The sequence below is a fragment of the Tenrec ecaudatus genome, chromosome 1 (assembly GCF_050624435.1).
Source record: "Tenrec ecaudatus isolate mTenEca1 chromosome 1, mTenEca1.hap1, whole genome shotgun sequence".
In the NCBI taxonomy this organism is placed as follows: domain Eukaryota; kingdom Metazoa; phylum Chordata; class Mammalia; order Afrosoricida; family Tenrecidae; genus Tenrec; species Tenrec ecaudatus.
This window is the reverse complement of record NC_134530.1, coordinates 223,065,564-223,091,552: the sequence shown is the minus strand read 5'-3', so window position 1 is coordinate 223,091,552 and position 25,989 is coordinate 223,065,564. Positions and strand designations below refer to the sequence as shown.

The 25,989-nt window shown below is 56.4% G+C and overlaps 1 protein-coding gene across 6 annotated transcripts in view; it reads right to left on the bottom strand.

Annotated features, from left to right (window-relative positions):
* Positions 1-25,989, bottom strand: part of NFASC (neurofascin) — a 72,729-nt gene that overhangs the window by 33,571 nt on the left and 13,169 nt on the right. For 3 of the 6 annotated variants that reach the window (XM_075540547.1, XM_075540548.1, XM_075540549.1), the window contains exons 6-17: positions 23,433-23,483; positions 15,933-16,044; positions 14,833-15,017; positions 13,540-13,671; positions 8,741-8,884; positions 8,079-8,190; positions 7,438-7,604; positions 6,922-7,069; positions 3,849-3,973; positions 1,681-1,782; positions 1,288-1,485; positions 55-125 (exon numbers count right to left, since the gene is read on the bottom strand). In XM_075540547.1, coding sequence (XP_075396662.1) covers positions 55-125; positions 1,288-1,485; positions 1,681-1,782; positions 3,849-3,973; positions 6,922-7,069; positions 7,438-7,604; positions 8,079-8,190; positions 8,741-8,884; positions 13,540-13,671; positions 14,833-15,017; positions 15,933-16,044; positions 23,433-23,483 — 1,547 coding nt within the window. Of the gene's footprint in view, positions 1-54; positions 126-1,287; positions 1,486-1,680; positions 1,783-2,978; positions 3,024-3,848; positions 3,974-6,921; positions 7,070-7,437; positions 7,605-8,078; positions 8,191-8,740; positions 8,885-13,539; positions 13,672-14,832; positions 15,018-15,932; positions 16,045-23,432; positions 23,484-25,989 lie in introns of all 6 variants that reach the window. The other 3 variants (XM_075540544.1, XM_075540545.1, XM_075540546.1) reach the window with 2 other exon arrangements.

Genomic DNA, 25,989 nt, shown 5'->3' with positions numbered 1-25,989 from the left:
ACTGCCAGGTGAGCAGGGCCCATGGGAGGGCCCAGGGCCGGGAGCGGCTCTTACCGTCCACGTGATCTCCATGTTGTTCTTCCTGGTCCCCTCTCCCTTCACGTCCGTGGGGTTGGACTCAGGGGCTGGAACCCAATAATACAGAAACAGCAGGTCAAGTCCAATCTGTGCTTTTCCAGGGCACAGTCAGCAGCCTGTCTTCTCGCCCTTGACTGGTTCCTGCCTCAGCTTCTCTACACTCGCTCTACCCCATGGTCAGGGGTCTGGGGGCACGTGGCTAAGGTAGAACTCGCCCAGTAGCTCCTCAGGAGAATGACCTGGCATTTGTTCCCACACAGGTTACAGCTCAGAGATCCCCCTCGGGGTGGCGTCATGTGAAGTTGCTGTTAGCATTGACTTGAGGGCGCCCAAAGGTAACCCCACTCAGGAACTAAACTTACTCTTGTTCTCCTGGGCCTGGTGGGCTTTCTTCTCTCACATTAAACCTCCAGAGCAGGATGCACTTCTTTGAAATTTCAATCCCTTCCTATGAGCTCCGGTGGTGTAGTGGTTACACAATGTGTTGCCAACCACAAGGTTAGCTGATCGAAACCAGCAGCCACTCCTTGGGTGAATGACAGGGATTTCTCCTCCCAGAAAGAGTTCAGGTCTCAGAAACCCACAGGGGCAGATCTACCCTGTCCTGTGAGGCCGCTATGAGCCAGAGTCGACTCAATGGCAGAGAGTACTCACTCCCAGGCTTTCTGTCACATGTGAGTGCTCACGGTGCCAGTCCCATTACCCGGCCCCTTTGCCCAATGCCGTTGATGCTGTCGCTCCGCCTGGGGAGCTCCTCCACTCTCTAGGAGCTGGTCTGAACCCAAAATCCAAACACTGTCCACACATGTTATGAAGAGGGATCTGATCTCACAACTTCAAAAAACTGAAGTTGGCAAAACCTATGATCCTTTAATCCCATTTCCCACCAACTATCTGAAGCGCCCGGGCTGTGTCTGCGACACGTCATTGCCGCAGCCCTCCCTTTAACGCAGGCCGCCAAGAGCGAGCTGTCCCATGGACAGGAGCGACAGAGGCGGTAGAACTTGACGGGTCCTGACCGCGTGCCATGTGTGCCGCCAACGACACGCCTTGTCAGACATACACCTCGCCACAGCCCTGGGCACCGGCCTCATCTGGGATGCAGAAGAAGGGTCAGTGGCTTGCCCCAAATCACAAAGAGCTGGGAGCTGGGCGACGCCACGTGCCCGGTTGGTTCTGGAACCTTCTCTGGTAGAGTCGGGTACTCACGTGCTCCACTGGTGCGGTAGCGCTCGGAGGGGAGGCTGGGGTGGCTGCTCCCGACCTCGTTGACGGCAATGACCCGGAACTGGTAGTTGACATACGGGGAAAGCTGGAGGACGGCGGAGTTGACGCTGCCTGGGAACTTGGAGTGGTCGTGCCATACCCCTGGCTGGAATTGGTCCTCTTCAAACTGGACCACAAAGTCTGGGCGGGCAAGGGAGATGGGGCGGTCGCAGGAGCTGAGTCACGGGGCTCTCCCACCTCAGCTCCCTCGGGAAGATGAAGGCCCAGGGAGAGCTCTTCCCCAGGGAAGGAGAGCGGAGGTGGGTGTGCATTCACGCGCCAGGGAGGTAGCGAGAGAAGCCGGGGGGGCGGGGGGGGCAGCCTGCCTCTGCTGACCTGTGATGGGGCTGTTGTTCGGGTCCCCCGGGATCCAGGTCAACCTCACGCTCCTCTCAGCCAGGTCGGTGAGCTCCAGGTCTCGGGGTCGGTCTGGCCGTCCTGGTAGTAGTGGAAGACACGGTGTGCAGGCCTCCTGAGTTGGATGGAGCCAGCCCAGCCCTGGAGGCTGCCTGGGCAAGCAGAGCCCCCACAGGCTTTGGGAGGGAGCACCCCTTCCCTCTGGGGGCCAAGCAAGAGCCAGGCACACCCCTGCCCCAACCCAAGGTGATCAAAAGGCGTAGAGGGTTGCTTGCTCGGTCACTCGGCGACCAGCCCACCCCACCACTGGGGGTACTCTTCCAAGGCCAAGTGGGAGCTGCCCTTTCAACAGACCCATGGGAGCTGGGGACTCTCTTCTACTTAGTGTACTGAGGGCCCCAGGGGCAGGAACTAGGAGGTGTCTGGGCAGGCAGGATAGAGGACTGGGCAGGATAGAGGTAGGGGGCACAGAGAGAGAGGGCAGGGCCAGGGAGGAATTGAGACGTAGTCTAAAAGTTCAGAGAAGCCCCAGCTGACTTCCAAGCATGGCAGGGTCAGTACCTGTGGGGGCTCAGGTCTTACTGGGATATCTTGGGAAGAAGGAAGCAAAGCCAGTCAGTCACCGACTAGTGGACAAGAACCGCCCCCACCTGGCACCCGAGTCAGTGATGTTACTGTTCTGGCGAGTCCCATGAGCTGTGTGTGTGTACACGTGTGTATACATGTGTGTGCGTTCATGTGTGCATGCGTGGGTACATGCATATACAAATGTATGTGTGTACTGCATGTGTGTGTACATGTGTGCGTGTGTGAGCGTGGCTCTCCAGAGCCTCCACACCGTTTGTGGGAAAATATCCTTGTCTTCCAACTGCATTTCCCCACGAAGGCCCTCATAGGGAAAAACACGGGGACACTCCAGGCTGCAGGGAAGCTGCGGGAGGAGGGTCTGGACGGAGCAGGGTACTAACAGTCTCCCCTTAGACGCTCGAGCGGCCCTGCTTGGGGCAGCAGCCCAGCCCACCATGGTGATGTGTACGTGGCCATCACCCACGGTGCCGGGGCTCAGCCCACGGTTTCCTGTGCCTGTAAAGGGATGGGCTCACAGGTACACTGGGGACACCTGGAGACGGTCAGACTCAGCACTGGGGTGGGGAGCGGTCAGCCCCGGAACCAGACATGGCACATGCTTGCCTCCGCGCCTCCTTCCTGCTAGACTCGACCCTCTCGGGGCCTCGAGTGGGCGGGCCTGGGCGGGGTCCTCAGTTAGTGTGAATTACCTTTGGGTAGGGCAGCCAGACGGTTAGTTGGAGTAGCCTGTTCAGCTGCGAAGGTAAGACATGTTATCCAGGTTAGTGGGTTATCGGTTATCTGGGGCCACGGTCGTTGACTAAGGACGGGGACAGGCGTGAACAGTGCCCTGGGCAGGGGTGCTCCCAACATGGCCTCACCCACCCCTCCCTTGGGGAGTCCTTCCAGCCTGACACAAGCCCTCTGGGGCCTGGCCCTACCACCTTCACCCCACCCCAGCGTCACCTTCCCTGCCAGGCTCCCCATTCCCAACACGGTGCCTCAACCCTCAAAGGGACCAAAGCAAATTGGTAGGAAGCACCTACACCCCTGGAGGCAGGGCGCCCAGTCCGAGGGCCCAGTGGCACAGACAATGGGGAGAGGCTTCCCAGCGCAGAAAGACACGCTTGCCCCTAGCTGGGGGCGATTTGGAGTTTTACACCCCTGGGCCTGGACATGAGTGCAGGCAGAAACGGGTCCATGGATGCACTGGGACACCCCCCACGGGCCAGGGTCAGCTGGGAGCAAGAGCCGGGCTAGCAGAGGTGGGTGGGAGGACAAAGGCAAACTCAGTCTGTGTTAATGAGGAATTGCTTCCATCGACTCAGTGGTATGGAGTTAGCGGCAAAGGAGGTACAAGCAACCCTTCTGCCACTCAGGCATCCTTCGCATGAGGACTTAAGGGTGCTCGCTACTCAGCGTAAGAGGGGAGTCGCCCCACATAGCTTTTCCCCTGACCCTTAGATCACAAGGCAAGTCATCACCATGCGTACTGGGTCTCGGGGTGCCCAGCCCCTTGGCTCTCTGGCTGTGGGAGCTGGGGCGGGGTGGCCAGTGCCAGCAGGAGCAGTGGCACTTACCTAGCACGGTGAGGTAGGCTTTGGCCAGGTCTTGGTCCAGCTCGGTGCTGGCCACGCACGTGTAGCTGCCCTGGTCTCGCTCGGCCACCCCAAAGATGGTCAGGGAGTCATCTTCCTTCTTCATCCTGTAGAGGCATCAGGTGAGGGTGTCAGAGGCATGGAGAGCAGCTGGGGGTTTGCTGGACACTGCCTATTCTGGAGGGGGTCCTGAGCCAGGAGAGGGAGGCAAGCAGGCTGCAGGGCTTAATGGGGGGGGGGCAAGGATAATATGGCCCAGAACAGGGGTCCCTCGGGCCCAAACACCACACTGTGTGCCTGTGCCTTTCTTGTGGTGTGCACTCCTATGAAGGAAGGGTGTCCTGGCCCTACTCCCTCAAAAGGCAGAATGAATGCTGCCCTCCACTCTCCACCTTTGAGCTCCATCTCCAGCCCAGATGCGTGTCCTCGGCACTCAGGCCCAAGCCAGAAATGCCCCAGGAACTCTCACTGTGCTCAGAGGGCAGGAGGCAGCACAGAGCAGGGAGGGACTGGGCCAGGATAGGATAGACTTCCTGCCACTGATCCTGGGGCCCGGCTGGCCAACAATCAGAATGACGGCTGTAGGTAGTGGGGCCGCTGCCCAGCCTGCCCCTGAGAAAGCAGGCCGAGGCCAGAACAGAGAGCCTGCTGGGGAGGCTAGCCCCTGAAGTTCTCAACCCTGAGCACAGGATAGGAACATGGGGGACCAGTCAAAGGCCACCAGCACCACCCACACTCATCGCAGCTTAGCAGGCAGATGAAAGCAACTAAATGCCCGTTAGTGGGGGAACAGAAATGAACACACAGTGCTCCCTACACACACAAACACCCCCCCCTACCCACACACACGGGTCCATACACACAGCCGAACACTCCTCCACATTAAAAACTGTGACGAAATGTGACAGGGCACCAGGGTGGATCTGAAGGACAGTGTGCTGAAGCAGCCTGGGTGGTGTAGCGGTTGTGCGTTGTGCAATCCAAATGGTCGGCAGTTCAAAACCACCAGCAGCTCCGTGGGAGGAAGACTGGGCTCTCTTACAGTCTCGGAAACCCACAGTGGTGGTCACTGTGGGTCAGCACTGAGTCAAAGGCCATGTGTTGGGTTTGGTTTGGGGATGTTGAATGAAGTTTTCCAAAATGAAAGGACAAATATTGTATGAAGACCACTGCTATTAAAAAAAAAAAAAAGGAAAGGTTTTCATGTCCAAAGAAACAGACTTGGATGGTTACCTGGGTGGGAGGCGAAGGGATGTGACAGACCCGATGTGACAGTTCAGAGGGCAGATAGGCTCTACTGTTGATGGAGGGGGAGAAGGTACTATTCCCCAAGTCAGAAGTGGGGGATTAAAGGGAAGGGGAGGAAACAGAGGAAGCCAGAGGGCTGGTCGGTTGTTGAAAATAGTGACTGCCAAAATAATGACCTGATACGCGACTCAAACTCCCTGTCGAGTCGAGTCCAACCCACAGCGACCCTGTAGGACAGGGTAGACCTGTCCCTGTGGGTTTCTGAGACCACAACTCTACTGGAGTAGAAAGCCCCACCTTTCACCCAAGAAGCAGCTGGTGGTATCGAACTGCTGACCTTGCAGTTAGAAGCATCACGAGTAACCTACCAGGGCTCCTACCTACTATTTACACCCCCATCAGATTCACAGTTAAAGCAAACTTCCAGGACCTGGGGTTGGCCCTTACATTAATTCGATCAGAGTGAGGTGGAAGGGGAAGGCCAATCGCATGGCTGCCAAGTGGATTCGGCTCCACTGAGCCCCTATAGGACAGAGCAGAGCTGGCCTGCATGGTTTCTGTGGCCACCGCTTGTCTGTCAGTGTGGCCTACAGTGGTGGCTGCGTTGCTGAAAGGACAAACAGGTCTCTCTTGGAAGAAGGGAGGCCAGCGTGCTTCTTAGAGGCAAGGATGGTGAGGCTTGGTCTCACAGACTCAGGACACGCTGTCAGGAGAGACCAGTCCCCTGGAGAAGGACGTCCTGCTTGGACATCCTGCTTGGAAGGCCCTCGCGGCGATGGGTGACATCGTGGCTGCAACAGTGGGCTCAAGCACAGGACCAACAGTGAGGAAGGCACAGGACCTGGCGGCGTTCTATTGTGCACGGGCCCGAACAATCTTTACGGGAGCAAACGGCCTTGTCCGCACAGAGTAGCTGCTGGTCCACTGACCTTGCAGCCAGCAGCCCACTGCTTAGCCCACTGTGCCACCAGTCCTCCTTGGAAAGAGGCAGGCGCAGGTGTGTTTAAAAGCTTCGCAGGCGACGTCAGGATGCAAGCAGGGCTGAGAAGTACCCACCCCCTCGCTACCTATAATTTCAAGAAGCCCGGATGCAGCAAGAGATGGCGCCAGCTCGCCCTGCTCTCTACTGGACAAGGGGAGAACTGCAAGTGGGGTTGGAAGGTTGGAAAGTCAGGTCCTGGCTGTGGTGCAGAAGGCCGGGGGGTTGAAGGAAAGAGAGGGGGCTTCAGAAGAAAAGGAGAAGGAGAGGGATACAGACACGAAGAGAGAAAGGGCAAAAGAGGAGAAAGCCAAAAGCAAAACCCCTTGCCATGGTGTTGCTTTAGACTCACAAGGCTTCCGTGAAGACTGTTGATCTTGATGGGAGAAGACAACTTTACCTGATGGGCTTGAAGCACCAACCTGGCTGTAGGCAGTCCCATGCCTAATCTACAGCCCACCAGGGCTCCTAACCCACACCAGACACCCAACCCCCCTAGCAGCCTTTTATGGGGGCAGACAGCCTCATTTTTCTTCCTCAGAGCGGCTTGTGGTTTTGAACCATCAACCTTGCAGTCAGCATTCTAGTGTTTAACCCACAGTGCCACTAGGGCTCCTTGAGGAAGAGGAGAAGAGAGGCGATGGCCAGAGAAACAGGGGGTTGATGGGAGGGACGAGGTAAGCCGGAGGGAGTCCCCCCACCCCCGGAGGTAGGGAGGGGTCACTGAGACCCCTGTTCTCCCATCAGCCACAGTAACAGGTGCCACAGTGCGTCCCCCAGTGGAAGAAGAAGAAACTGTCACCCCAGCAGCTGGAGGAGGGGGGGCACCTGTTTCCCACGTAGAGCGGCTCGTCGTCCTTCAGCCAGTGGACGGTGAGCTTCAGGGAGGGGTCGTGCTTCACCCGGCACTCCAGCCGCACCGTGGTGCCCCTCTGGGCAGACTGGTCCTCGGGCATCCGGAAGATCCGCGTGGGGTCTAAGAGGAAGCCCAGGGACCCTTTACTGGCTTGCTCCCTGGCCACCGTCTCCCTCCTCACCCCCTCTCACAGGGTGGCATGCAGAGCCCAGAGCCCTGGGTGTGGGTTCCCCTATATAAGCAATCCTAGGGTCCTCTCTGCCTCACTCCCCGGAATGCAGCGGAATGCAGGCAGCTAACTCTCAGGAGGAACCACCTGGTTCCATCAGGAGCAGGCTGATTATAAAGGACTGGTCACCAGGGGGGGGGGGCTTGTGGCGTCACGCTGATGCACAGGGAGACCCCCCTCAGGACTAAACATGTTGCACCTCACCCGTGGATGTCCTTGTCCCACCCTGCACTCTGACCCGTGAGCCCGGGGCCCTTACCTTTGACCTCCAGGCGGACCTGGTTTTCGGCTTTGCCCAGGATGTTGGTGGCGACACAGGTATAAATGCCTTGGTCCTCTTTGCGGATCATCTTGATCTCCAGGCTGCCGTTCTCGTAGACGTGGTAGTTGCCGCCGTCCAGGTTGCTGCCCTGCCCGTTCTTAAACCTCACAACAGAGCAGCAGGCCACACAGCGTAAGGAGGACGTCCCCCCGCCCCCCCCCCCACACACATACAGCGGGAGTCCCTGCTCCAGCCTGGTCCCAACCATTGGCAATGCCAGCGGTGACTGCCCGTCGCTGAACCTCAGTTTCCTCCTCTGTACAATGAGGGGTGGCCCAGATGATCTGCCAAGTTCCTTCCGGCTTAGACCCTCGGAAGGCCCCACCCCACAAAGCCACACGATCTACAGTTCCGTGGAGGGTGCCCCGTGGCAACCCTGCAGGCGGCAGAGTAGCCCTGCACCCACTAGGGGGTCCACAAATCTGCAGGCCATCCTTCTCCGCCACCTTGGCCAGGATGGGTTCAGGCCCTCCTAGCTGAGCACTCGGCCATCTGCACCACCCGGTGTCCTGCTCTGGCCCATGATGACTCGGTGCAGAGAGGGACTCTGGGGCGGGGGCTGGTTTCCTGGGGCTTACCATCTGAGTGTGGGGATAGGGGACCCGAAGAACGGGCAGTCCAGGCGCGTCCGGTTGTACAGGATCACCCGGATGAGCTGGTTCCTCGGTGACAGCATCCGGGGTGGCACATCTGAAACCCCAGAGAGCCCGGCTTGGGGGAGGAGCCCCCTCCCCATCTCATCTTCTCCCCACAGCAGCTGTCCAAGGGCCAGAATCGCCCATTCACCACCTCCCCAGCTGCTCCTTCCAGAAGCTTCTTTAGGACAAGATCTGCAAGGTTTCCCCTCTGCCTTCAAGACAGTTTTTGCCAGAGTCTCCCCAACTCATCCAGCAGGTTCTGGACCTGCCCCTCTACAGCCCCATCATCCTCCCCCTGTTTGAGGGGCTCAGCAGACTCCCTCACCTGAGGTCCGACAGAAAGCTCAGTCCCCGTCCCAAATGGAGAAACATACCCACTCTCTCTCTTCAGGGGTGCAAGGAGCCCAAGGGCGCCCTGCCAACACAGCTAGCCCTCCACCCTCCATGGGTCACACCTTCCATCTCCACGCCACTCCCCTTCCACCAGCCCTTCCTTGCCCGGCTCATCTCCCCAGGACAGAGCTAGCTCCTGACGGAGCCATGCCGGGGGAGACCCACGACCACTGCAGGTGAGCGGTGGCGGCGTCGCAGTGCCCACTCACCCAGCACACTGACGAAGGCGTTGGCCAGCAGGTACCCGTGCTCGTTGGAGGTGTTGCACTGGTACACCGCTCTGCTGCTGATCTGGGTGTCGCGGAAGATGATGGTGTCCCCGGCCACCTCCCGGTTTGGGTTGAGCGGTGCCGCTGCAGGTAGGGATGAGTCAGTCCTTGTGAGAAATGGGAGGCCAGGGAGAGGGCCCACTGGGCGGGGTGCCCTGGGAGTGGAGGCCTCTCTCTGCAGGGTGACTAGGACTTACTGTACACGGGGCTGAAAGAGCAGCCGGGCAGTAGCGAGTGCCTCGGCTTTGGCAACACACAGGCATCTGAATTTTAGTAAACTCACTCACTCACACACACTCTCTCACTCATTCACGCACACTCATGTACACTCACTCATACACTAAGTCACGCACATGCTCTTATTCGCACACATGCACACTCACACACTCACTCATGCACTGTTACTCTCACACACACACACTCTCACTCATACACTAAGTCACACACATGCTCACTCATTAACACACATGCACACTCACACTCACACACACGGTTACTCTCTCTCACACACACACTCTCTCACTCAAACACTAAGTCACGCACATGCTCTTATTCGCACACATGCACACTCACACTCACTAACTCACACACTCACTCATACACTGTTACTCTCACACACACACACTCACTCATACACGTAGTCACACACATGCTCACTCATTAACACACATGCACACTCACTCACACTCACACACTTACTCATACACTGTTACTCTCACACACACACACTCACTCATACACGTAGTCACACACATGCTCACTCATTAACACACATGCACACTCACTCACACTCACACACTCACTCATACACTGTTACTCTCACACTCTCACTCATACACGAAGTCACACACATGCTCACTCATTAACACACATGCACACTCACTCACACTCACTCATACACTGTTACTCTCACACTCACACACACACTCACTCATACATGAAGTCACACACACGCTCACTCATTAACACACATGCACACTCACACTCACACTCACACACTCACTCATACACTGTTACTCTCACACACACACACTCACTCATACACGTAGTCACACACATGCTCACCCATTAACACACATGCACATTCACTCACACTCACTCATACACTGTTACTCTCACACTCACACACACACTCTCACTCATACACGAAGTCACACACATGCTCACTCATTAACACACATGCACACTAACTCACACACTCACTCATACACTGTTACTCTCACACTCATTCACACACTCATGCACTCTCACTCATACACTAAGTCACACACATGCTCACTCATTAACACACATGCACACTCACTCACACTCACTCATACACTGTTACTCTCACACTCACACACTCACTCATACACTGTTACTTTCACACTCACATTCACACACTCATGCACTCTCACTCATACACTAAGTTACGCACACTCACACACTCATACTCATTCACTCACATTCACACACTCACATTCATTCATACTCACATTCTCACTCACTCACACTTACACAAACAGACACACACTCACACTCACTCACTCACTGCTGTTGAGTTGGTTTGGACTCGCGGTGACACTGCAGCACAGGTGACCTGCCCTGTGGGTTTCTGGTGCTGTCACTCTACTGGAGTAGAAAGCCTGGGCTCTCTTCTGCGGGTTTCAACTGCTGACCTTGACCTCAGTGATCAGCCTCACATATAACCCACTCCGCCCCACTTCCCTTGTCTGCAGAGTGTGGCCAACACAGCAGCTCCCACACCAGGTTTCTATGAAGAAGACAGGCAACCCTGTGTGTGTACAAGGTGATTAGCCAGGGAGGGGCCAGAGCATCACAACCACCTGACAGTGACGACCGTGGCCATGACGTGGACCCCACGTGTGTCTACTGAAGTGTGCTTTGAAAAGCACAATAAGCAAGCTTAGGGGCCTGCCACCCCCCTTCTTCTGGGAACTCTCCAGACACCCCAAAGTCACCCCCCAGCCCAACACCTGTTGAAAGTGGAAAACGAGTCTGTAGATTTGCCCAAGTGCCCCTGGTCTTCCCAAGAAGCATGCTCTCGTTGGCGACACTACTCCCTCCCGCAATTCTCTCCTCTCTGCCGGCTGGGCTGCGGAGACCTGGGGTGGGGGCAGATCCAGAGAGCCCCCGGGCCCTGTTTCCTGCATCCATCAAATGGGGGCAAAGCAGACTCCCTCCGGGGCTCTTGGAAGACTGTGAGAAGACAATGGCGATGAGCTATGGAAAGAAAACTTCCCTGGAATTGTAAAGAGCTACCACGTGCAGCCTTTCTCTGAGCGGGCAGGGACGTCGCAGCTCGCAGGGCCCACAGGCTCCGTCCACCAGGCCTACTTGGGCCGGCAGGGGAAGCTGGGCACAGAAGGACCCAGGAGTCTCGCCTGCCGGGCGCCGCTTGGCAGACAGCAGCACAGAGGCCAGCCGGGGACTCAGCAGAAGGGAAAGGAAGTCAGCTCTGGAGTCGCCGCTCGGCAAAACGCATGCAGAAAGGCAAGGTCAGCAATTCCCACAGTCCTGGCCCTGCCATCTTTGTGGAAACAACTTCTGCCCCATCACTCCCGCAAGTGCTCCCTGGGGCCTGGGGGAGGGAGGGCGTGGATGACAGGCGACCTTGCCAAGGCCAAGGCTTAGCTGCAAGTCCTGGGCTCTGGGTTAGGTTAGTGGTGATGTGGAGTTGGGAGTCTTTCTTTGCCTGGCTTCTGTTCAAACTGCAGTTTGGCAGGTTGAGCTGTAGAGGGCAGATGGGGCCACAGCTGGCAAACACCCCAAGTGCCCAGCCAACCCACAGCTTCTGGGTCAATTTCCACCCACAGCCACCCTACAGGAGGGAGGAGGGCTGCTCTGCAGGGTTTCCAGCGTTGCAGCTCTTTATTGAAGCAGACTGCTGGATCTTTCTCTAGCTAGGGGTTGGTGGGCTCAAACTGCTGACCTCTTAATTAGCAGCTGAGGGCTCCACCCACTGCGACAAGGGCTTCTTCAGCACATGTCCAAACGCACCACCACCCTTGAGTGGAGGCCCCCTCTCAGCACTCACACCTGGGGGGACAGGCAGAACTGCCCCGAGGGGCTTCCGAGACTGGCACTCTCCAGGGGAGTAGAAGGCCCTGTTTTGCTCCTACAGATTGGCTGGTGGTTTCAAACTGCCGACCATGCAGCTCAAGGCCTGCCCTCTCTGCCCCCAGAGTCCGGAGGGGGATAACATTTCCTGAGGAAACTGCCTATTGAATATTAGATCTTACAAAACAAGAACCCCACGGCCACCACGTCAGTTCTGACTCAGGGACCATTTGTAGGGTATCTGAGACCATACATCTTTATGGGGACAGAGCCTCACGTTTCTCTCAGGGCGTACCAAGTGGTTTTGAACTGCCAACTTTGTGGTTCACAGGCTGATGCCCAACCCACAGTACTGCTGAGGCTCCTTACCAGATGATCCCAAGCAAGCCCCACTAGATATTACTCACTCAAAACTCACTGCCACGGAGTCAATTCTGACCCACGGCGACCACACAGGGCAGAGTAGAACTTCCCTTTGGGTTTCGGAGACTTGGGATCTTTACGGAAGTAGACAGCCTCATCCTTCTCCCATGGAGTGGCTGCCAGGTTCGAACGGCTGACTTTGCGATCAGCAGCCCAACACCCCCCTTACTAGATATGACGGCAACCCACAGCTTTCCCCCCTAACAGTCACGCCTCCTTTGGGCACTTGGATGCCCCGTCACAGCCTGGCTTCCTCATTGTAAACATTTGAGAGGAGGGAGATGGCTTGAGGCAGCACACGGTACATAGCCTGACACACAGTGAGTGTCTGCAGCTGTGTCACCTCGCCCCACCAGATCCCCTAGCTGCTACCGTGTTGTCCTGCTTCTGCTGGCTGCTGTTCTTGAGTAGCAGCCTGTGCTGCCCGCCCTGTGTTTTTGTTCTGTTTGATTAATTGACTTTAATGACCAAACATTTAAAAATGTACCTGATATGTGTGTGGGTGTGGGTGGTGGTGTGATGTAGATGCTTGACCAAGACCTTGGGCTGGAAGAGGCCTTGGGAGTCACCGCCTACCACACGCCTCACTCACTGCCATCTAGTTGACCCTGAAGCTGAGGGCAGAGCCGTCCCTGTGGGTTTCTGAGGCTGACACTATGGATGGAGGCACACCACCTCTTCTTTCTCCCGTGGATTGGCTGGTGGATCTGCACCCCCGACCTAATGGTTAGCAGTTCAATGCTTAGCCTGCTACGTTAATCGGGCCCATCGACCACATTAATCTAGTCAGGACCAAATCTTCCCAGAATCAGCACATGTTCAAGAACTCCATGTACACCTGTGCTCTTGTGGGGGAAGTTCTTCCTCCTGTCCACCCACACTCTTTCGTGTTGAAACCTCTTAGTTTGCCCTCAGCACAGCGGGACCTGGGTAAGCAAGGTTGGTGGGCTACTGAGCTCTCCTCGACTGTCTAAGCCCCAGTCCTCACCCAATGCCCCAAGCAGAATCTGTAGCCCCCTGCCCCTGCAAGGCCCCCGGAGCAGAGGAAGAGCAAAACTCAAGGGAGCAAAAAAGCCCCTAGCTGCGAGAGGTTAAGCCCCACCCCCCATGGGGTCTTACAGGGAGGCAGCTCTCCTGTCCCTGCTGATGTCCAGAGAGACACGTTGCTCTGAGAACCACAGGCTCCTCAGCCGTCACCTCTGGAATGACCCGGGCTGGCTCACCGGGGTCGGGGCTTAGTGCCAGTCAGGACTTACACTGCAAGGGCTCCCCGTTCACCATCCACTGGACAGTGGGCTTGGGGTTTCCGTTGGCACGGCACACCAGCCTCCCGTCCTCGCCTGGAGCCAGGATGAGGTTCTGGGGCTCGTCCAGCCAGTAGGGCGCAGCTAGAAGTCAAGGAAAGATGCAGACCAGGGAGTTAGGGGCTGTGGGCTGGCTCCCCCTCAGAGGCTCAGCCCCAGGTGCTCCCCGCCCGCCCATGCTGCAGGTTCATCGTCAGAGAGGCCCTGAGGAGGCCTGTGTCCAGCTTGTGGGCCTGGGTATTGCCAGTTCTCAGAACAATCATTCCAAACCCAGGCTGTGCGTTCGAACCCCCTGCGGAGTGTCAGACACACACTGACAATGTCACAGACCCTCAGCGGGAGGTCTGGGTGGTTGATGCTTTTGAAAGTGCAGGTGTGCTACCAATTGGCACCAGGGCGTGGGAACCCCTCCTGTGGCAGGCGGCAAAGTGGGCTGGTCCCGCTGGACTTCCCATATATGCCCTGGGTCCGGCTGTGGCTGCAGGGTCAGGCCTGCTTGGAGATGCTGGACGTTGGCTACCACGGAGGTCCTTCACAGTGCACCCCTTTCAGTTGTTGCCGTGTGCTGTGACAACACGGCTATGTGCATCTTCCTGAGACTTGGCCTTGGCATCAGATTCTCAAAGACCTTCAGCTTCCAGAAAAGAACACGGATATGGTATGGACACCCTGGTTTAAATGTGGTGCTCAGACCGAGGGCCCAGGAGCCAGCGCGAGGAGGCCAAGATCACTCTCAACCCGCATCATCTCCATCACCCACCCTGTCCCATCCCAGGCTGAGAAGTGACCCATCCAGGCTGGATCCCTGGTGCACTAGTGCCCGGCTGGGCCCTCTCTGTATTTGGGGGGTGGGAAGTCATTAAAATAAAGGTGCCATGGACCACCACGGCTCCCTGCGTTTAAACAGAAGCACAGCACCATGGCACAAGGACACAGACGGCACACCACGAACAGAACACACGATGAAGGGAGACCAGACTGTGATCCAAGGGGAATGCCGCCTGCCTGAGGTCCCCAGGCACCAAGGGGGAGTGGGGAATGGTTGGGAAGATCCCATTCCTTTGCCTGCCCTCCCCACCTCTCTTCATCCTCCCCCTCTCTAACCTGCCACTGAGACACCAGCCACGGAAGCAGTGTGGTGGGAGGTCCCCCACTTTCCGCCCCGCGGCTGCCCTCGGAAGGAAGGGGTGGTCATGGTGTCTGGGGCTGGCAAAAGAATCATAATGAGAAATACACACAACGTACCCTTCACTCTCACCGAGATCGTGTGCCGGATGCTGCCCATCTTGTTGGAGGCCAGGCAGAAATACTCCCCCGAGTCTTCCTCGGAGACGTTGGTGATGCGCAGGGCCTTGTTGAAGTTCTCAAACCTGGCCTTGTGAGATGGGAGGTCCCCGCCTTTCTTGTACCATGCAATGTCTGGCGTGGGACTGTGACAGAGAGAGAGAGAAATCACCTCACTGCCATTGAGTCAATACCGACCCACAGCGACCCTACAGGACTGGGTAGAACTGCCTCTGTGGGTCCCCCAGACTGTAACTCTTTAAGGGAGTAGAAAGCCCCGTCTTTCTTCCCAAGAAGCAGCTGGTGGTTGCAAACTGCTGACCTTGTAGTTAGCAGCCCAATATGTAACCACTATGCTATAAGGGCTCAGAAAGAGACAGAGACAGACAGACAGACAGAGAGAGAGAGAGAGAGAGAGAGAGAGAGAGAGAGAGAGAGAGAGAGAGAGAGAGAGAGAGAAAGCAGGGCACAAAGACCTCCTTGCTAATGGTGGCCCACTGCTCTCCAGAGTCTGGGCCTCCCAGGTCTCTGTGAGTATACTTGGGCCCAGGAGAATGCATGCTCCCCACTAGCTGACCTTCCCTGGGGGGGGGGTGTTGTAGAAAGTGGGTGAGGGGCCACAAAGAGCCTAAGGGCCTTGTGGGAGACCACACACTATGCACAGCATCCTCATACACACACACACAGGATTTCTCACCCACTCCCCTTCTCATGCAAAAACGAGTCACAGCCAGATGGCAAGGGGCATGCCAATCCCACCAGGGCTGTTTCCTGCTTTTTCTGCAGCACCACTGGGTCTGGTTATGAGTTGCTGTCTGTCCAGCCAATGCAGACACGCGGTGCCCCACATGTGCAGAGTAGGTCTGCTGTCCCATGGGGTCTTTGGGAAGCAGATTTCTAGGTGTGGCATCAGAGGAGCCTGGGCAGGCGTGAACCATTCACCTTTGGGTAGTAGTCCAGTGGGACTCTATGTGAGTGGCATGCCCACTTCCCCCGGCATGTGGCAGGAACCACTGCCCACCCCTTATCTCTGAGAGAGCAGGCAAGTCGCCCATACGTACACCCCCGAGGCGATGCACTCCAGCAGGAGGTCCGTGCCCCGGAGCACCATCTGGCTGCTGGAAGTGCCCTGGGGATGCATGAAGCTGGGTGTCCTTTCTGCAACGCCTCGGGCTGAAAGAGGGCAGAACAAGCTCCGATGAGCCTCCTGCCCAGCGCACCCACCCAGCGTGGCCAAGGCTGTCAGGCTGCAGAGAGGTCGTCACACCCCTCGCCCACTAGCTTACCCTCTGAGCTTCTGAGCCCTGGCCCACCCACCCAGCTAGGACACCCCTCCGGGGCCTGGGCATCATTAAGAGAGGTGTGTTAGGAAGTCCGAGGCTCTGGGCCCACACCAGCAAGTGTGAGCAGCTCAGCTCTGTGTTCCCAAAAGGTTCCAGGGAGCCCAGCTTCCCCTCGAGGGCTGCAAACCTCTCCTTCCCTGAAGCAGGGGAGGGGGTGTCTGAACAGTGAGGTATCCCCTCCCTCAGCATCTGGGAGGCCCAGGTGGGGTTCTCCAGGATGGGCCATCTCCCTTGATGGGAGGTGGAAGAAAGCAGAGGCATAGGACCACAGGACAGACGACGTGCTCTCCGGGACCCTGGAAACAAGCAGCTGGGACAAGCCAGAGAGACCCAGCTGAACGGTCCAGTCTGAGATGCTGGCGAGTGACTAATGATTTCACATGGGTGCGGGGAGAGTTAATGAGCAGAGGTGACAGGAAATCTCTTTGGTGCCCAGGACACCCTGCCTCCTCCTCACTAATGACTTTGGAAGGGGGCAAGGGAGGAGGGTGTTAATTGGATGTGAAATTGGTTGTGGGGTGGGATGGTGACAGATAGGATGGAGGAGGTGATCTACAATTCAGGTAGACTGCGGGAAGCCCCCCTGGCCTGGGCTCAGTGAAATTCTAAATCACTTTAAAGTAGCTTTAAATACGCTCAGAGGTGAGGACTGCCAGGGCAGGAGCGTGTCTCCCTGTGGAAGGGGTCATGCAAGCCCGCCCGCCTTACTGAAGCCGAACCTGTCTCCCAGAGTTCTTTGCAAAGTTCTATGGAAATGGACCAAATGGAAGGGAGAAGAGCAAGGAGTTTCTGATCCAGGACCCCAGGGCCGGGGGAAACTGGGGGGGGGGCAGGGGGACCCTTGCAGCCCACAGATGCACACATTCCTAGCAAGAGGAGCTGCTGACATACTTCTACTAATGAGCTGAGCCGGCCAACAGGGCTTTCATGGGGCTTAGGCTCAGCGGGAGAAGTGCGAGAGAGGGGGAGGCCAACAGAGGTGATCAGAGCAGGGAGTCCCCAGAGATGCCAGGAGTGCGAACAGAGCCACCTCTCTGGGACCTGAATCAGCTGGCCCAAGTGAGAAATCTGAGCCCGGGGTGTCTTCAATCTGGAAACCAGTGGCACGTGTTGGGCTAGTGGTGGCCTGGCTGGACCAGCGGGGCTCCTGTCCTAGGGCCGCCCAGCGTCCCCCCGTTCACCACTCAGGGAGTGCATTTCATAGCACTGACTTCCAGGCTGTCCTCTGGGCAGGGGAGAGCTGTCTGCATTTGCCACCTCAGAGGCCAAGAGGTGACTGGCACAGTGCATGGTACAGAGCAGATGGTGGAGGAGCGTACGAGGCAAGTGCATTAACGGAGACGAATGAACAGGGAAAAAAAGCACTGCTTCACCCTACACATCACTGCTCTTTCTGAAGGGGTCCTCACCTGTCCCCACCCCCACCCTCCAGCACACACAGGTCTACGACAGGGGCTACGGAAGGGGTTAATTCATTATGCGGTTAATCGGTTATACTGTCTAAGAGATCTACAGCTTTGGTAGCATCCTGTGCTCAGTGCCCAGGAAGCCCGAGGCCAAGAAAGCCACGCCCTCCCACCCATTGCCAGCGGATCACCACAACAGTGAAGACATCACAAGGTCAAGGGCAGCAGCAGGAGGAGACTCAGGGAGGGATGCCCTGGTGTCATGTCAGGCTGAAGACTCTGCAGAGCTGGGAAGTCTGGGGCCACATGCAAGGGGCCCCAGCACAGTGGACAGGCTCCTTCCATCTGCAGAGCCTGATGTGACCCTGTAGACACTGAACTCACACCGTGGCGTGCAGCACAGAAGCACACAGGACTTGCAAAGCATTGAGGGGGGCGGGCGAGAGGGAAAATTAATACAGTCTGCCGTGGGGGCCCTGGCATGCTAGCAAAAGGTCACAGCAAAATGTCATCGGTCGGAACTGTAAAATTATCCCACAGGAGGAAAAGCTACTGGGAAACAAGCCAAAGATCAACAAAGGGACCAACTACCCTCCCCCCCCGACCCCCACCTTTCGCCACCCAAACTCATAGTCAGTGCGGCTGAGTGGATTCGACTCATGGTCACCTCGCAGGGCAGAGTTGAACTGCCCCATAAGGCGTCCAAGGTGGAATCTTGACGGAAGCTGAATGTCATCTCTTTCTCCTGCAGAGTCGCTGGTGGGTTCAAGTTGACGACCTTTCGGTTAGTAGTCCAGCCCTTAACCATCACACCACCACCACCAGGGTCCCTTCAAAAGAAAAAAAGAGAGACTGACACCCTAAAAGCTAGAGGTGTATGACAAGGCCAAGCATGCCTTGTGCCTTCTCTGTGGGCCCAACACGGGGCCGGCAGCTACACTCACATCGCAGCCAATCCTCACCACCTGAGGGGCTGTGACTTCCATTTGCACAGAGGAAACTGAGGCTCAGCGGAGGGCACAGACTCACCAAGGTCACCAGCTCATTCCGTTGGGATCATGCATGCGTTCGCCCCAAAGCGGGCGCTCCCCACCTGCTCTAAACATGGAATCGGCTGCCCTCCTGGGGAGAACCAGGACCTGCTGGACGCATGGATGGGTTGACCCTACGGGTCCGCCCCACGCTGACAGTCCACAGCAGGTGCTGCTCACAAGCTGTGTTGGGCTCTGGTGACGGAGGGAAGTTACGTTGTTCTGATTGCGTGTGCATGCGCGTGTGCATGAAGTTTTACACAACATGTTAAGGCTCCATCCTAGCTTCTACACAGTTGCTCCTTGAGACTAGTTCCCCGCTTCTCCTGCTCTCTCCTGTCCACTCGATCTCCCTGCCCATGGACGCTCTCGTCTTCCTTTGAAAGTAAGGATTAACATTTGATCTCAGAGAGGTGATTTGGGGAGACGGTGGGGGGGGGGGGACAGGACTCATGGATGGTATTCTTTGGTTTTTGAGTCAAACTGTAACCTCCGACAGGGTGACCCCAGGGACTCGTTTCAGCTCCAAGCTTAAGGTCTCTCACAGGCTGATCATCGGGGATGCTTCCAGTCTCCACCAGTCCTGCAGTGTTTCGGATTTTTGCTTTTCTTTTAGGGGGCTGAGGTTCTTCATTCTCCAGGCCCCTCTGTTATGGTCCCTGTCAGAGGACAGCTATGAAGTGATGTCACAGCCTAAACCAGACTCGCTGCCATCGAGTCGATGCCGACTCACAGTGACTCTGTGGGATAGGGGAGAACTGCCTTTGTGGGTTTCTGAGACTGTCACTGTTTACGAGGGTAGAAAGCTCCGTCTTTCTCCTGTGACCTGCTGCTGCGAGTTTCACAAACCAGGCCCAAGTGCCCCTCAGTCACTGCCGTGAGGACCCCCTGCTGCCTTCCTGGTACTCAAGAACTCCCCCCAACAAGGGAGGCTGGCGCCCTGTTGGGTCATAGCCAGTGCGCCAGAGGAATGGCTGATGTTGCGTATCATTAAAGGTGCGAGTCTTGGCATTATATGGGGCTTAGTGGGTCACGGGGGGGTAAGAACAGATAACCCACTTGCCCCTTCAGCTTGGGTCATAACGTATTCATTCAAACCCAAGTACAAGAGCAACGGAGGGGAAGGAGAAGGGGATTTCTGTCTTCGTGAGCTGTACCGGCGGAACGCTTCCCCTCTGCTTCCCGGTCTCACAGTCTCTGCTAAGATCCAATCTCTCCTCAGTTGGCTATGCAGTAAACCCAGGCTGAGGCTGGGAAACACAAGGAGCAGAGGAGAAAATAAGAGGCCCCAGAGGCGTCTCAGCTGGGTTCTTAAGGCACAGAGAGCTGGAAGAGGGGCAGGGGATACCACAGGACACGATGGAGGGGTGCGAAGTCTGGACCTACAGAGGAAGTTATGAAGGGCGATGGCTGCAGCAGGATTTGCATGGAACCATGTGCCAAGGGAGTGTGTGTAACTTTCCTCCCTGGAGGAGCCTGCCTCAGACTTAGCGCTGGATGATGGCAGCGTCTCCTTGGGTGGTTACGGGCCCCTTACGTCACGGAGGGAGGGATCTCTGGAGAACCCATCAATCCCACCTGACGATGTGTCGGTGACTCTTCATGTTCCTCAGGGCCGGGAACTGACCTAACACCCAGTCACGTTCAGGACCCAGATGCTAACGCCCAGGCCTGTGTGGATACAGGCTCTTCCCACGTGGGCCCATCTGACCTCTTCCCATCCCCCACTCCCCACTACAGTCTTCTCCTGTTCTCACAGGCTGTGGCTCATAAGTCCCCAGAGAAATCTGATTTGTAGGGGACACCGGGAGACGACACTACCTCAATTACATTGGTTTTAAGTGTCCAATGAATAACCCTCGTAATTGCCTCCCGTCACACCTGCCGAAAGCCCGAGCTGCTCTACTCTGTCAAGCGCTGCATGCTAATCAGAGACCAGAGTTCACTGAGTGTTCTGGAGCCAAGGCCACTGCCAAAGTCAGCCCAGAGAGGCAGAGCCTCCCGGTAGCACCCATGCACCTCTCTGGCTCTACGGCAGGTTGACCGAACAAGCCCCAGAAGAGACTCTTTATGAACACTGGGTCCCTTTCGCTGCTGACAGGAAGTTTCTGCAAGTCCAACGCCAGGTTCCTCAGGCTGTCGTTGGAGCTTTTCTCCTGACCCAATTCTCCGCCTGGCTGCGGATGTGGACAGCCTTTGTTCCTTCAGTCTGCCCTGGAATGCCTCCCCCGTAAGACCTTCCGTGGAGCTGTGGCTGCCTTCCTCCTAATGGCTTCTTTTCAAGTCTTCTTAGTTTCAGGAGCAGAGAACAACTGCACAAGATTTTGCCAACAGGAAGCCACTCCCTTTCAAATCAATAATGAGTGGCGTTTGTGAAGCAGTGCCGGGAACCACACGCGTATTTATCCATCCCGTTCCATCTCTGTGACGGCCTCACGAGGCGGGTTATATACCCATTCGGCAGACGAGGACATCGAGATACCAAGTGACCTGCTCAAGGTCACTTAGTGGGTGTGCCAAGAAGCCCGGATTTAATCCAAGGCGCTCTGCCTCTGAGTGCACTCTTAACTGTGACCCTGGCCTGGGTGGATTTACAATCCCAGACCAGCTTCCACCTGCCGCTGACAGGTCAGGCGGCATCTGGCATATGCACTGAGGATACCTGTCTACCACTGGCGTCACCAGGACCAAATGTAGTTAGAGGGCGGCCCCACTGCTACAGAAGAGAAGAGACGGATGCGTCATGTTTCACAGCCAAACCGAGAGCAGCTCTGGGCATTTCCTGTAGCGCCGTGTCTCCCCACGCAGGGCCTTGCACAAAGGAAGCGTGTGGCCACTTGGAAGGGGACCTCCGCCAGCCATCCTTCCGTCTCACTTGCTTTCACTTCTTCCTGGAAGTGTCCCATGAGCTGTCTTCTGCTCAGCCCAGGTCTCGCTTTGTCTTCTATCCTTTCCAGCTTGATTCATCCTCGGTCAGTCCCACCCCACGTTGGATTGAGGACAAGGGGCTCATGTCCACGTGAGCTCTTAGGAGCTCCGCTTGGTTTCAGAGGCCCATTCACCCGCTTGTCACTGTATCCACTGCTTACAAACCTGTTCAGTGAGGGGGGAGCTGAAGCCACTCAGGCGTCTCCCACTGATGAAATACCTCTTGGTGCATGCTCTCCTGAATGGCTTGCTTTTAAGATTGGGAGGAGGTTGGCCCAGATGATTTCTTCAGGATCTTTGGCTCTGTTGGCTCTGGCTTTACGACTCCTTCTCATCATAAGTTTCAGGGAATCTGATTTCATACCGGGGCCCTGGGATTCTTGACACCATGGTGGTTGGCTCCATTATCTTGAAAACAGAAAGTGCCCAGAATCCCACCAGTATCCCCTGCTTCTGCAGGCAGTCAATTTCCATGGCTGAGTCTCCAGTAGGCTCTGCTGCTTAGGGCCAAGTGAGAGCCTTGGCCTCCTCGCCCCCCACTTGACACCAGAAGTAGAGTTTGTATTCGTCCAGCACACTACTGACACTTCCTGTCTTTCGCAGCCCACAGTGACCACCCTGGGGACCTGTGACCTCGGCTTCTGAGTCATGACTGATGGTGGGGCCAGCAAATGCTGCTGCTGATCCCACTGGCTGTTCAAGGGAGACCAGGAATTCTTGAACCATGGGTGGGGTGGGATGACGGGTGTGGGGAACGCAGGTGTGGAAATAGCCAATTGTCCTATTATTACGACTGAGCCATCAGCCGTGTTGTGAATCAGAACTACGCACCACTAACTGGTCTACAACTTGCAAAAGAGTGTGGGTGGTGAGGGCTGGGCTGCAAGGACTAATTGGTTTGGGTGGATGGTCCCACAGCACGTACACTTACCTGGATGGTGGACTCAGGGCTGCGCTCTTACTCCTAGTTTAAAGAGACATGCCCCCCCCCCATGAAGTGGGAACCCAGGAACACAAACTAGTCTACAAAGCAGGCCATTCGCATCCAGACACCTATGAGTGGAGCGATCACACTACAGGGCCTTCTGTGCTCTTTCAACAACGACAGGAGCCAGAGTTCCCTGCTCGATCCTCACTGTGAGGACTCCCCTCCCCTCAGACGGTCTTGATCTTGAAGGCGAGAGCAACCACCACTTGCTCTTAACTCTCTCTGCCATCGAGTGGCTGCGACTCAGCAACCCCATAGGACAGGGTTGAATGCCCCGTGAGTCTGAGACTGTCAGTCTTTAGCACAGTAGAAAGCCCTGGAGCAGCTGGTGGTCCCCAACTGCAGACCTTGCGGATGGCAGCCCAGCGCGGAATCACTACGCCCCAGGGCTCTAGCCACTGTGAAGCCAATTCGGAACCCAGCACCCCCTGTGTGTCGGCGGAGTAGAACTGTGCTTCACAGGGCCCCCAATGGCTGGTTCTCTGCAAGGTGACACGAGGATTTCTCCTGAGGTTCCTCTAGGTGGACTCGAACCTTCAGGACGTAGCCAGCTGGTAACAGCTTGTACCACCCAGGGGACTCCAAATGTCTATCAAAGCTTCCCTAAACCTCTTTTGAAGTGGTTTGAACAACGTGTCTGGAATCCAGCCACTAGAGGCTACCTCCCACCCTCCACCCCAACCTCCCGATCTGAGCCACCTCAAACTCCCAAACAGGCCACCTCCCTCCCAGTGGGCAGTGTGGTGGGGGTCTGGCCTGTCAGCCCTGCCCGGCAACAGGAGTTAATTCCGTGTGGTGTCAGTCAGGTTAGGCAAACTGGGGTTAGGACAGGCAAGGTTCCTCCCAGGTCACCGCCGCGACTCACCACTGTACATGTCAGGGTGGTTTCTTAAGGACGAGTCATTATAGGGGTGGTCTGCAATAAACAAAAGAGGGTGAGCAAACGGGGGGTGGGGGGGGGGCGTGGAGAGGCCACGGAGGCACACACAGGGCCAGGCCAAACAGAAAATGCGAAGCCACAGAAAACCATGGGCCGGCGGCAGTGGTCTGCTTGCTGCAAAGGAAAGGCAGGGCCTTGTGGGAAAGGAATTCTGCAGGGGGGCAAGAACAAGCAACACAAAACAGCCTCAAAAACAGACACATAAACCAATCAACAAAGGGAAGAAAAGGTTAAACCCTGCAAAAGAAGGCAACAATAAAATAAGTCGTTGTTTTAATGAAAAGAATTAGGCTTGGGCGGCAGTGGCTGGGTCCCGCTAGGTCTGCAGACAAAGGAGACAAGGCTTAGTGGCACGCCTGAGAGGGCTCTGGAAAAACTCCTTCCCAGCAAAGGTCTCTGTTCCCGCTCAGCAAGCTCTTGGGGGAGCTGGAGAGAAAGGACTGTCAGAGAGCCAGGTCCCACTTGCGCAGCAGCCGAGGGACAGGGGCGGTGTGTGTGTGTGTGTGTGTGTGTGTGTGTGTGTGTGTGTGTGTGTGTGAGAGAGAGAGAGAGAGAGAGAGAGAGAGAGAGAGAGAGAGAGAGAGAGAGAGAGAGAGATGATAAATAGATAGATAGATAGGTAGGTAGGTAGGTAGATAGATAGATAGATAGATAGATAGATAGATAGATAGATAGATAGATAGATAGATAGATAGATAGATAGAGAAGGGCCCACGAGGAGCTTCTCAAGAGCTGAGATGGGGACTGAGAGCCCTCCGCAGTGGCCAGAAATCCCATGCTGACATCACCCACCGCTCTCTTAGATGCCGCTGCCCACAGAATGACCTTGTAGTGAGCAGGCTGAGCATGTCCAGTTTGGGGACGGTAGAGGGAGAGTGCGAGCGAAAGGCCCCGTGTCTGTGTGGGGAATTCTGAGGGGTGTGCGGGGCACGGGAGAAGACAAGGCCTAAGGATCAGTGCCTTCAGGGCCAATGTTGGGGGACCAAGACCTTTGAGGACTTCATCCTTAGTAAAGGAGACAACTTGGAACAGGGAGTTCAACCAGCCATGTCCTTAAGTAGCTCTTGACTCTGGGATGCCACCCCTTCCCAGCCATTGGGCTCATGTTGTGACAGTCCCCACGGGGGGGTGGGGGGGCAGAGGACGGCAGCTGACAGGAAGCCAAGTGGGCAGCCTGACAAATGCCAAGCACAGCCCAGCAGCCTAAGGGAGAGGCGCTGGGCCAGGAGAGCCGCGTGCTCGCAGACAGCTGAAACCTTCAACAGAGAGCTGGACGGGTGTGCAAGTTCTTTAGGGAGCCCCCCCCCCGAGGGGCACTGCACCCCAAGTCTGCCTCACACCTTGTGGGAGAGCTTTCCATCCCTGTCCTGAACAGGGTTTGGAAAGCCAGCGTGGGAATACTGCCGGACGCTGTCAGGTTGAGTTTAAACTCAAGTCCCCATGGGACGGAGCAGAGTAGCCCGTGGGGCTTCTTGGCTGTCAACATGATGGGAGCAGACCACCAGGTCTTTCTCCAGTGGGCCCGCTGGTGGGCTCAAACTGCCCACCTTTCCGCTAGAGGAGTCCAGGGCTTACCCGCTGTGCCACAGGGCCCTGTCTGCTGGAGTATATGGAGGGTAGAGGCGGAAAGTGACCTGCCACAAGAGGGAAGAGGCAGCCAAGGGGTGCAGCAGGGCTTCTGGGGACAGCTTATTCTCCTACAGGTCCCGATGGGTGACCCCAGTCACACAGCATGGGTCTCACATACCACAGGTAAAGGAGGCCTGGCCCCCACCTGACAGTGCCTGGCTTCAACACTGGAAGAACACAGGGTTAGCATCTCCCTGCCCGACAGCGCCTCCATGCAGCAGAAGGCACTGGGGGACAACCTGGGGAGTCTTTGGTAGCTGAACCCCACGATTTATCTCGAATGGCATTCCAAAGTCATTTTTATAAGTGATTTAGGATTGGCCAGTAATTTGGATTACAGAGCTTTCTTTCCTTTCTTTAATGTAAGCAAACAAACACCGCCCCAAACTTACTGCCATTGAGTGGATTCTGACTCTTGGAGACCCTGTAAGACAGAGCAGAACTGCTCCTGTGGATTCCCAAGACTAACTCTGTGGGAGTAGAAAGCCGTGTCTCTCTTCTGCAGAGCTGCTGGTGGTTTTAAACAGCTGACCTTGCAGTTAGCAGCCCGATGCTTAACCACTACGCCACCAGGGGTGCTCACAAATTGAATGGGTGAGGTTTATTTCTTCCCTATTGGAGACACTGCGACAGAAACAACCTAGATAGAGCAGGGTCCCTGGAGCTGCCCCAACTTGGCTGTCCTGCCTCCCACCACCAGAGCTGATTCTAAAGGGACAAAAGCAAAGCTTGTGTCCCTTCCAGACAGGAAGGCAGAGTGAACACACTGAGCTATTTTGAGTAACTGAGTCGAACGTGGAGCTGGCTTGGCAGCCCAGTGCGTGCTCCCAGTCAAGCAGGCACCGGGAGCACA